The sequence below is a fragment of the Andrena cerasifolii genome, chromosome 5 (assembly GCF_050908995.1).
Source record: "Andrena cerasifolii isolate SP2316 chromosome 5, iyAndCera1_principal, whole genome shotgun sequence".
Taxonomy (NCBI): Eukaryota; Metazoa; Arthropoda; class Insecta; order Hymenoptera; family Andrenidae; genus Andrena; species Andrena cerasifolii.
In genome coordinates this window covers 16,076,835-16,088,816 of record NC_135122.1, presented here as the reverse complement: position 1 = coordinate 16,088,816, position 11,982 = coordinate 16,076,835, and the positions used below count along the sequence as shown (strand labels likewise).

Genomic DNA, 11,982 nt, shown 5'->3' with positions numbered 1-11,982 from the left:
CTGTTTCACGGTTTGCCGTGACTAGCAGTAAGATTCCTTGCATAGTTCGTGCGACACGGTCTCCACTGAGTATCAAAACGGTCATTTTCGTTAAAAAGAACTTGCTCTATTAACGGCGTCTCTTCGTCTTCTTCGCGTTTAATTGTTTCTTAGACAAACGGGGCAGACGTCGCCTTTCGGCTGTTAGGTACAACGATACAAAAATATAAATAGACTGTAAATTCATCCCGACTTTGAAGTAACGTCTCCGTCACGATCGTGCCAATATGAACGACTCCTCTTTAATTTGTTGGCGTAATTTCTCAGTTTCGTCTTCGCTGCTGCTACAGCAATCTATTATATTTCTCCTTTTATTCCGTTTCGTCTTTTTCCTCCTGTTATCCTGCGATTCCTCGCAGCGGGCCCGTTTGCGCTTTCTCCTTTTCAGCTCCCGTTCTGCTTCTTCCAGTTCGGACAATTCCTCGACTTGATCGGACATCGTTTCCTCCTCGGCGTCATCCAGCACGCAGAATGAATCCTGAAAGTGCGCAACCACGGAGAAATAAGAACGTTAGGAACGAAGAAAATTATAACTGCTTCCACTTACGTTCATGTAGGATTCGTTTATCTCGGTCACCGGCTGAGAATATATTTCTACATTGGAATCGAGCGGACGCGGCTCCTTAATGAGGTATCCGCGTCTTTTGATCGGGCTTCTAATCGATTGCAAATAGTGTGCATACACCTCGGTAGCATCGTGCACGTTTTGTGTGTAGCTCACAAAACCCTCGAGATCGTGATCGGTTTCGGAACTTTCCTCCGTCGTCTCTTCGTTGTTGGACGAAGCTTTTGCCTCGTCGTCTATAAATACATTTCTTACTTTCCCCGATTTGCGAGAGCTGCGCTTTCGGCCGTCAACCAGCTTGACACGTTTCCTCCTCTCTCGCGCACCTGCGCTTCCGCCAACATCATTCTCCGTTTCATCGAAAAAGTAACTCCTTTCGTGATGGATGCTTCCCTCCCTTTTCTTTGACAACAGATTACTCGCAGAATCCTCTTCATCATTGATATGTCTGTTACTGCAATCGCCCTTTGAACTCCAACATTTCTTTACGTTTGCCAATTTATTCGCTAAACTTGTACCGGGAATATTCTTTCTCGCGGAACTAAACGATTTCTCCACCGAAATCCAATCATGACTACTATCCGAATGTCGCGCCTCAACTTCGCTGTCGACTTGCATTAATTTCTCACAGTTTCCGTGGATTTTCACGGCGTGATCCTGTACAGGACCGATCGACGTTTCAAAATAGTCGTCCCATTTGTATTCCTCGATGTTAAAGTCCGAATTAGTTGCACTGTGTCGGCAGTTAAGACGCGTCGACTCATCGAGATCCATTTGATCATCGGGTCCTTCAATGGTACTCTTCCCAGAATCTTTGATTTGCCGCACGGAACTGTTTTCAAAAAAGCTTTCGTCTTGAAATATATCATCCTCGGATTTGTCGATCGCTCTCGCCACGCTCGAGTTTACATTTAATCGCGCTATCTCGTTAATTGCCTGTGTCACGCTAAGCACAGTTTCATTCATGGACTCGTGAAGGTTCGATTGTCTAGCGTTAGCTTCATCTTTTCGCCTGCAGTTTTCAACGCTGTTCTCTGTCTGGCGAGGTAGATTAAAATGATCGGTGGTCTTGTCCGTTTCTTGCAAACGGGTACCGTATAATTCCATATTATCGTCTATCGTGAAATTCTTGATTGACCCTTTAAAGTCTGTGTCGTGAGGAATATCGATATTTTCTGTTCGTGTTTGAACCGTATTGGAATCACCGACTCGAGTATCATGGTCCGAGTCGTCGGACATTTCATTCAGTATATCCTCGAATTCACCGAGTTCCACGTCTTGCAAGCCGCTTGTATCTTCCAGCATTATCTTCAGGTCGTCAGTATCTTCTCGGCGTACACTGTTCACCCTATTTGTCTCTTCCTCGATAACAGAATCGTCGCTTTCGTTTGATTTGCTACTCTCGTCGAGCAAATCTTCGAATTTCGATTCTTCAGCGACGTACTTGCTATCGATGTTCTTAGCTATAGTGTTCGATGGTTGATATATATCGTTACACAAATCGTCCCCGCCAGTGCTGTCCGCCCATTCGTTATTGTCTATTAAACCGCCCTCTTCGTGATCCTGCAATATCGGAACGATATCGTTCAAAGTAATTAAACAATCAAGAATTTGAACGCCAGGCACCGAGAAATTAAAAAACTTCTTGAGCGGAGAAATTTTCGGTATATAATAACGAGTCTGGTCAGTGCTGGGGTTCCTCTCTGCATTCATTTCTCTGTTGGAGTTTCTTAAAGCGCACGCCGTAAGAAAATCGACCGCATCGTTGTCGCAAGACAGAACTTTCACGTCGGAGGGCTTTATTGTGCTGCGGGCATTATTAGGCTGATTCGTATCAGGATCCGGTGTTTGTAATGCGTTTCTCTCTTCTCCTTGCTTCTTACTTTTAAAGAATCTTGTGATCGAAAATTTCGCCCCGTCCGGCTGTACATCCAAGCTCGAATCTGAAATACATGTACATACATGCGGTTTGTACATATTTTTATCTTATCGTTTCTACAAGAATACACACAAGTATTATTACCTGTAGTGGTAATCTTCTTTCGCGTATTCTTACGCTTATTGTCTTTCTTATCCGATGTTTCCGTTCTACCGTTGCATTTTGTAACCGGACATTTTGGCTGAACATTGATATGCATTTTCAAACATTCCGGCTTGAAAGTCTCTGGTATCATACGTGGGTTGTTTTGATAAAGAGAGTCAAAAATGTTACTCGTATTTAATATCTTGTAATTTAGAGAATCTCTTCTAGCCATTGTGGATTTTAATGTCTGTAATGCCGACATGTTATCGAGTCGTATCGTATAATATGCAAAGTTTTATGGGAGCTTTATTTATTCTCCAAGACCAAGAGTATTCGGTTACCTCGTGCTCTTTTCCATCTGTGACCAGAATAATTATATGTCCGTCACGCTTTCGACCTGTCCTACCCATTCTTTGCACGAGCCTCGTCGGGGAATGTTGAGATACGTCGAAACAAATTATCAAATCTACTTCTCCAACATCCAACCCTTCCTCTCCTACGTCAATTATCAGAAAATATTACATTTTTATCATTGTCGAGATGATATCCACTGTATGCACAAGCGTACATACCTATGCTGGTAGATATAAGAACGTTAACGTGATTGCTTCTAAAATTTTCCAACGCTTTTATTTGCTGCTTTTGCTTCAGTCCAGCTTGACCGACGAACATTTGCGGTCTTATTAATGGTCGGCATTGCAACAGTAGAACGTAAATCTCGCTCACGATGTCTCTATACTGTATAAACAGAAGTAAATTACGTGTCGGGTGTGAAACTTTGGCACAAGCCAGAGCTCAGTTGAAACTTACGAACCTCGACGAAAACTATGGCTCTTGTATCGACTTGCTTCTCCCGATTATTGGTAAAATGACGTAAAAGCAATTGTTTTAACTTTTCAAATTTCGTATGTCCAAATACAAGATTCCGCGGAATCTGAAATCAATTTTCGAGTTCAAGTCACGTACAAGATGATTTCTCGCGGCAAGCACCGCGAATTTCGTCTAAACTAATGTACATATAACACACATCATCTGTAGTTTCTTCGCATAAAGATTTTACATCTGGGAACGGGCCAAGGTATACTTTGATGTCTTCAAGCAAGTTCTGCAGTTGCGTTTCCTCGTGCATCCAAAATTTGTCAGAATGACCTGTCCAAGAGAAATTGATAATAATTATACAATACGTAATCATGAACACGGATTGATCGAAAACAAGGCAGAGAATTCTATCGATTTATTTAAAAAATACGCATTTGTATTTTCGTACTTTGGTAAAAGCTATGAAATACTCGAAGACCATCTCTGACCATTAGTTCATAAGCATGATACATAGTCATTAATATGTTTAACGTTTTCATAATTTGTCCATAATTTCCTGATTTATTGGTTTTCTTCTGAAACTCCTTTAATAAATGAAATACCTGAAACATACAGAAACGATCGGATTAATTTTCTAGATTATCAATGGAAAATAAACGAATGATATAATTTACCCTTCCTTTCGAGATATTCGCGGTATGACCGCGAAGAACATTATGCTGCAATAGAACTTTAACATGACGATCCATGATAAAGATATACCTCTCTTTGTAATCTGCTAGTTCACTATTAAGTGGCACCAAAACTATATCGATTTTTCTTTCGTTGATATATGGTATAATATCCGAAGATGTCTCATCTTTTAACTCCAGATGAGCTATATGTAAATTTTGCAGCACCTACAGAAAATTTTATTTATTTATTCCTGCAAATCAGAACACGCCTATAGAAAGCACCAGCTAGTTTAACAAGTGCCAAATTCCATTTTAACAGGCCATACCTCGTGAACATTATCAATTTTATTCCCTGGTGTAGCTGACAGGGCTAGTACCCTGAAGTATTTGTTCTTCTCGCTTAATAATCGAATGCACTAGGAATACAAAAAAACCTAGTCATCCGGGATTGTCAAAGATATTGTTAAGAGGTCATTCTGGTAATCACGCCGCAAAATTCGGCAACATTCAGGGTTTTTTTTCTCAGTGAATACAATGAATAACAATGCCAACTTTTTTTTCATTTATTAATCTTCTTATAATGTATACAGAACAATTATTTAAATACACTTTTAATTGTGTTTTTTCAATATCATCTGGAGTTAAAAATCGCGCCTTTGAAAAGACGGCGGGAGTGATTTCTGCTCACAGACTCATCTGAAACTTGAAGTTTGAATACGCGCAATTTTGTTAAATTTTGACTTACGTGGCTAATTCTGGCACCTGCGATAGCGGTACTCATAATGATTAAGAATCAGCTTGGTTTTTTTGTTTCAGATGAGTCTGTGAGCTTAAATCACTCCCGCCATGGAGGTATTTATTTTAAAAGGCGCGAAAAAACACAATTAAAAGTGTATTTAAAAAATTGTTCCGTATATATTACAAGTAGCTTAATAAATGAAAAGGAAGTTTGACATTGTTATTCATTGTATTCACTGAGAAAAAAAAGCCTGAATGTTGCCGAATTTTGCGGCCTGATTACCAGAATGACCCCTTAAGTTTTATGTTTTTACTGGACAATTACCTCACAGTACGAATGTTTCCCTAGGGCTTTATGCGCTTCGTCTATAACTATGCATTTTACTGAATTACCAGGCACAAGATTCTTCTCCAGATCGTTGTGAAAAACTTGCGGCGTGGCAAACACCACCCTCTTCTTCGACCATGCCATTTCACGCTGCTTTTGACTTACTGCTCCTGTAATATGCATCAATGATAATATAAAGAATACAAGAAATATTTTAAAATACACAGACTACCTGTACCTGTAAGTTCGATAGTCTCTGTGCTAGGTATACCCGTTATATCATAGCAAGCAAAAATCTGTTGAGCCACTAAAGGTCTTGTGGGTGCCAGAAATACAACTTTCCCACATGGATACCACCTCCAGAAATTATACATCACAACCGCAGCAATAAATGTTTTCCCTAATCCTGATGCAAATCATAAGGAAAACTTAAATTAATTTTCTGCATTGCAGTTGTTCCTAATATTGAAAGCGCAGTCTCTCTTACCAGTTGGTAAACAAACTAATGTGTTGCTGTATAAAGAAGCTTCAACTATATTGAACTGATAGTCCCTAACAGGATAATTCTCCGGATAGATCCATGTGTTGCCAGCTGACAGATCGAATCCTTTTGTTCGAGGGTCAGATGAAATTTGGGTGTACTGTGATAGCTCCATTTGAAAACTTCAATCCTCTTAAATAGTTGATTTCAAGGTGGTGAAATTATAAGTATATATCTGTATACTACATAAATCTAATAAGATTAAATAACATTTAAAAACACTTTGTTCACCCTCATTATTCAATTTATATATATATATATACATATATGTACAGGATTAAACGCGTATTAAATCATAATATACGCTTATTATTTAACCTATTTACTCCTAATAATTACAAGGATTTTTTTACAGATTCTCAAGAATTCATAACTTTACAATCACGCTACGTAAAAAATTAGAAAAACAAAGGCACGACGAACATGATGTACTCGATAGCTCGGTACCATTGAACTATAAGAATACCTGGAGAGAGAACAGAGCAATGGCGGCCCGTCCGAGAAAGAGAGAAGTAACGGGTGAACCTATCTCTGTCTTACAACAGGCTATGGATGCATAGTGCATGTGAGTGAAGTTACCTGCGAATACAAAATTCATGCACAACACAGATAGTACAGAGAGGGATAATAGGAAGAAGAAGGATAGGTTCACCCGTTATCTTCTATTTCCCTCGGACCGCTGTCGCCTCTACTTCTTCCCACTGCTGTTCTCTCTCCAGGTATTCTTATAGCTCAATGCTCGGTATATATACAAATATGAAAATATACATACATACATGTTACTCGATTGAAATTCTTTGACCGGCGCTACGAAATCGAAATGATGCCGTCGTATCACTCATTGTCAGTATCTCTGACAGGCCTTTTTACGCGCTCGATACTAGCGGAAAAAATATTGTTTATAGTGTTGATCATACTTCTTTCTAACCGTTTAATTAAAAGTCTCATAATTTTCTTAATATTGGTAACCAAGCTTCATTTCAAATTTTAAACGTACAACGTACGACTCACTTCCCACATAACACACGTCGTCTATAAGCCGTCTTTAAGACGTCTTTCAGACTTTCAAGACGTCTTTCAGAATTTCAAGACGTCTTAAAGACGGCTTATAGACGACGTGTGCTATCTGGGTTAGGCGCACAGTAGGTACGCACTGTTTGGTACTGTATTATGCAGTTACCTGTTACGGTAAGCAGATATAACGTGGTCTAACGATTGTTTTGCTCCCTTACTTGTAATCTGGGATTCCAAGTTTTTTCTGTGGAATCTGTTGATCATTATGCGGGTACATACATACGCGTGTACATTCAACAGGTTTGATTATTCAATTTCTCAGTGTGAAAAGCGTTTTAACAATTTATTGCGATTTAGGGACCACTATCACCACGTAACGGTGAAACGTATGAACTAAAATGGGCGCGAAAAGGCGTGAAATGCCAGGCTACAGGTAGAAAACTGGAAAACTCGGTTACTCTGTTGCTTGAGATTGGCACATTTTCACGCCCAAGCTTTCCGCCTCGCGCCTCAAATCATGGCATTTTAGAACAAATAAGTTTTAAAACGCTTTTTACAGAAATACATCAATTCTATATAGAAATAAAAATGTATGACAGTCTGACAAGGGACGTTCGGCAACCCGCAATTTCAGAAAATTATGCAACGGTGTGCAAGTAGAGTAGTTCATCCGTAACGCAACCCTATTTTTTGTTGGTGCCATAATGCAATTTTTGGAGGTGAAATCACCCCTTGAAAAAAATGTAGAATTTTCTTTTCCGTGGAATATTTCGAGAACAGTGAGAGATATCGAAAAGAAGTTTAAATAAAAGTTGCATCCTTCTTTTATATCAGTTTTACCTAAAATTGTATCCAAGGTAAAACTCATTAAAAATAATCAATGACGTGTATGAATCATTATGATAACAGCACATTCATACATGCATTACTTGAAGTGTTGTCTCATTAGGCTATTTTTACACATTATATGCATTATGCAAATCGGAATATATATTTTGCAAAGTCAGTGTAAATTTTCGCGCATTATTTATTTATCGTGTGGTTTCAAAAATAGATTAGTTTCAGAAAAAAGATTATCCAGAGGTATTTCAGCATATATTTGCAAAATACAAAAACTTAATTTTAAGGGTTGGTGGTAGGGGTAACTTGAAAAATGTTTTTTTTTCGAAAATTATTTTTACGCAGTTTTGTAGATATAAAAAAAGGATTCAACTTTTGTTTAAACTTCTTTTCGATATCTCTCACCGTTCTCGAAATATTCCACGGAAAAGAAAATTCTGCATTTTTTTTTCAAGTGGTGATTTCACCCCCAAAAATTAGAGTTGCGTTACGGATGAACTACTCTCCTTGCACACCGAGTTGCATAATTTTCTGAATTAGCGAGTTGCTGAACATCCCTTGTGAGAGGTACCTATTATGACTTGTTACAGAGACACTGCCACTTTTGTACGATCGTATTGTATTGATCAACACAATTGTTATTTTCTTTCTGCACGAAACGGCCTTTTTGGTAGTCATGTATGTAGCGATGAAAGCCTATAAAAACTGTTTTATTTATTAACATTTTGTTGTATTCAGAATCCGTTGGCCTCAGGCCTCGACTCTATACATATGTACATGTATACGTATAACGTAAGTTGTACGTACTTTTATGCCGTTGCTGTTAAAGACAGTAAACGTCCCCGAACTTGAACTGAATTTATAAAGAGAAACGTTGCTCACTATAAAGGTGCCGAAGAGAATCGTCACTGACTAATTAGAAATTAATTTATTGTACGTAAAGACATACACAGGAAAGAATGTGACTGTTCGGATGAGTGAGCATATAAAACCGATGCATTTGCATTATGGGTGGAAGAAATATAGCGAACTCGTGAAAGCAGTGGAAAGTGAAGGCTGAACACTGAAGACGGTTGCGCAGTTCACTGCCGGAAATGAGGATCCGAGAAAAGGAGATCCGTTAGCGGTTAGTGTTGGAACAGTTGCGCATCGAGGGCCCGAGTAGATTTAAGGCGGGCAGACATTGCGAGCTTTGCGTAGCTCTGTAATGAACAGTGGGAAAGAGATTTGGCGGCTTGCGCCCGCGGGGGTACACTCTATCTCTTTCACCTATAATACATATCATCATTTTTACGCAGCTATAGATGTACACGGTGCTTGTATTAAAAAAAGAAACTAACGGCTGAAATATAATGGACTAGATCTCTCTAATTAGGACGTATGATTTGTCGATAAATGACTATTTAACGCAGCTTTATGGGCAAATTTTTTTAAACAAATCAGGCATTCGTGAGTTTTTTCATTTATGTGCACAGATAGATGCTTCTTCAATGTAGCTCTGTCCTTAAATACCTTTTGACACGCACTACACTCGTATGGTCTTTCTCCTGCGTGTACTAATATGTGGCTATTTAACGTGGTCTTTTGGGTGAATGCCTTGTGACAGACGTAACATTCGTACGGCCGGTCACCGGTGTGACTCAGCATGTGTTTCCTTAACGAGGACTTCTCTTTAAATGTTTTCTGACAGATATGGCAGACGTGTCTTCTGTCGCCGGTATGTATAAGCATATGGGAATTCAGTCTGGTCTTTTCTCTGAAGGCCATGTCGCATAATTCGCAAGCAAATGGTTTCTCCCCCGTGTGTATCAAAGTATGCCGATTCAGATCCGATTTGCGAGTAAATATTTTGTCGCACACTTTGCAATCATACTGACCGCCGGTGTGTAACAGCATATGGCTATTAAGATCAGACTTCCGCGCGCACGCCTTATGACATATATGACATTCGTGTGGTTTCTCGCCGGTGTGCACCAGCATATGGGAATTTAATTTCGCTTTCTCCCGAAACGTCATTAGGCATTCCTTACATTCGTACGGTCTCTCGCCGGTATGAACCATCGTATGCCTTATTAATTCCGATTTCCGTTTGTACGTTTTCTCACAAATGTTACAGGCGTGCGGCTTCTCACCGCTATGCGCCAGCATGTGATTGTTTAGTGCCGTTTTCTGCGTGAACGCTCTGTGACACATGGTGCATTTAAACGGTTTGCTCCCACCGTGCAGCGTCATGTGCATATTTAATTTCGCTTTTTCTCTAAACATTGCAAAACATATATCGCATTTATACGGCCTTTCTTCTGTGTGAGTAAGCACATGTCGGTTCAGACTAGATTTTCCTTTAAACGTTGCGTGACAGACGTCGCATTCGAATACTCTTTCCTCCGTGTTCATCGACTGGTCGTCCTCAGAATCCGGCCTCTTCATAAAACTTTGCTGCAGGGCGTCATTGTCGTTGTCGTACGGCTTCTCCAACACGTGCATTTGCATGTGGCTGCGCAAACACCACTTGTAAGCGAACCGCTTTTGACAAACATTGCACTCCAGTGGACTCATCCCGACGTGCGTTAACATGTGCGCATGGAGACTGGAGCTATCTTGAAAATTTTGCTGGCACACCTCGCACTCGTTTCCACTGCAGTGCATCCTCAGATGGGTAACCATCGAGTCGTTGTTCAGAAACCATTTCTTGCAAATGGAACATTGTATTTTATAAAATTTCGCCTGCTGCCCGTTCGAGCAGAAGCCAGAATGTTTCTCAGGGTCTTGCGGCTGCGCAAAGTTGGCATTCGCTAAACATCTTTGCATAGCTCCATCTTCTTTGTCGCATAAATTTGCATTAGCGATTTGAGCCGTCCAATTCTGATGACTGCTGGACTCGCCATCTAATTCAAGTTTTACCTGGAAACAGAGTGCGGTATTAAGTCACTTGTCGCTTGTCACTCGGCTCGTGCATAGGAAAATAGAAAGAGCTCCGCCACGCAGGAGCTTGAAAATTTACCATTTCATTAGAGAAGTCAACTTCGTTATTTTCGATAGGTAAAAATACCTTCTCGAATGTCCCGGAGCAGATGTCCTCCATGTAGTCGGGATCAAATCTATCGCCGGGTTCTTCTTTAAGTACAACGCTTACAATGTTTTCGTCCTTAAAGTAAGGTTTAAGTTAGAGTCCTTGCGCGAGCATTAAGCATTGTATTTGTATGGTGCTGCTGTTTCATAGAAAACGTTTACCATAACCTGACTGTCTATGTTTAATGCATCCATCGGCTCATCTTTCACCATATAATCTTCCATTTGCCATACATACTCTAATCTGTAAATGAAATTGAGTGCTCTGTACGATTTCGATTTCGATCGCGCTTACCTCGACTAAGCGGTAATCTAATTATACGGTGAAAAGCAGAAATCGTAAATAGGAGGTTGGATGTATGTAATCGAATAACCTGCAAGGCGATGGTATGCAACAGGAAAGATAATAGAAGAGATTGCAACGGGTGAACTCGTCCAATTCGTAAAACGTTTAATACGATAATCTACTAATTGGCTCTACTGGTGTGGGCGAATCGATCGTAAAGTATGATTTTTTTCTCTCTATTTTTACTTACAGTGGAGATTACACATCTCGGTTGAGAAACGGTGCACGCACGTCCAAAGCTGATCCTTTTCCTTATTTTTCCATTTAACCTTTGTAATTTCTTTTGCGTTACAATCGCACAGGCATCCCACTTTTTTTCCAAGGAAATCAAATCGGTCCAATCGATCGATTTACCTCTGTATCACGAAACTACATACACACATATACATACTGCGCGTTCCACTACACATGACAGGCATACGTTACATAAATACCATGCATCCACTACGCTACGCGATTATACGTACGATACGTACGAAACGTGCATGCAAGTATGCATGTACATAGCTGTGTATGTACGTATGTGTACATGCATATAAACTGAATGCTTGACCGTACAGTGGGGTATAGGACTATAGGTACACCGTACGGCGCGGTGTACACCACTGTGTTCGACTGTGTTATTATACTGTGGTAGCGGTAGGCCGGTAGGTACCTACATAGGTACAGCTACAGGCGGAACTCGACGAAACTCGGAGTTGAATGATCGCGCTCGATAACAATGTTTGGACGCATCCTTCTTCGACATCCACTGGGAATTTCTTTTTTTCGCATCTCTTACAATTGGAAGAAAGGGAAAGAATGTTTATATATACATCTATATATATCCTATATATACATTAGGGTGAACCTTACTTTTCGACCATAAAAGAGTGACCCAAAAAATAGCCTCTTCTTGGTGCCACGATTTTGGAACTGAATTTTATGCGAAACGATACCTTATGATGAGACATCGATCACACGAAATTTTCAAGTTGAGGTGACAA

General features: G+C 40.0%; 2 protein-coding genes across 2 annotated transcripts; both read right to left on the bottom strand.

Moving 5' to 3' along the window:
• Positions 1-122: 122 nt before the first annotated feature.
• On the bottom strand, positions 123-6,737 carry Fancm (FA complementation group M). The gene is made up of 14 exons (XM_076812125.1): positions 6,504-6,737; positions 5,674-5,919; positions 5,425-5,592; positions 5,184-5,356; positions 4,447-4,536; positions 4,121-4,345; positions 3,895-4,048; positions 3,655-3,776; positions 3,442-3,561; positions 3,200-3,365; positions 2,969-3,123; positions 2,628-2,874; positions 587-2,547; positions 123-517 (listed from the first exon to the last, which is right to left on the bottom strand). The coding sequence occupies exons 2-14, from the start codon at positions 5,840-5,842 to the stop codon at positions 251-253; spliced, it is 4,017 nt and encodes a 1,338-aa protein (XP_076668240.1). The 5' UTR covers positions 5,843-5,919; positions 6,504-6,737; the 3' UTR covers positions 123-250.
• A 353-nt stretch (positions 6,738-7,090) lies between these two features.
• LOC143368917 (uncharacterized) lies at positions 7,091-11,592 on the bottom strand. The gene is made up of 4 exons (XM_076812138.1): positions 11,187-11,592; positions 10,813-10,894; positions 10,583-10,726; positions 7,091-10,482 (listed from the first exon to the last, which is right to left on the bottom strand). The coding sequence occupies exons 2-4, from the start codon at positions 10,873-10,875 to the stop codon at positions 8,953-8,955; spliced, it is 1,737 nt and encodes a 578-aa protein (XP_076668253.1). The 5' UTR covers positions 10,876-10,894; positions 11,187-11,592; the 3' UTR covers positions 7,091-8,952.
• Positions 11,593-11,982: the final 390 nt, after the last annotated feature.

What these genes read in the sequence shown, in the direction of transcription:
- Fancm (XM_076812125.1), bottom strand. Translation starts at nt 5,842, where the DNA reads ATGGAGCTATCACAGTACACCCAAATTTCATCTGACCCTCGAACAAAA. An exon ending in ATTAGTTTGTTTACCAACTG is followed by an intron (nt 5,593 to 5,673) that starts GTAAGAGAGACT and finishes GATTTGCATCAG; the next exon opens with GATTAGGGAAAACATTTATT. An exon ending in TAAACGAATCCTACATGAAC is followed by an intron (nt 518 to 586) that starts GTAAGTGGAAGC and finishes GCGCACTTTCAG; the next exon opens with GATTCATTCTGCGTGCTGGA.
- LOC143368917 (XM_076812138.1), bottom strand. Translation starts at nt 10,875, where the DNA reads ATGGAAGATTATATGGTGAAAGATGAGCCGATGGATGCATTAAACATA. An exon ending in ACATAGACAGTCAGGTTATG is followed by an intron (nt 10,727 to 10,812) that starts GTAAACGTTTTC and finishes CCTTACTTTAAG; the next exon opens with GACGAAAACATTGTAAGCGT. An exon ending in TTGACTTCTCTAATGAAATG is followed by an intron (nt 10,483 to 10,582) that starts GTAAATTTTCAA and finishes CTCTGTTTCCAG; the next exon opens with GTAAAACTTGAATTAGATGG.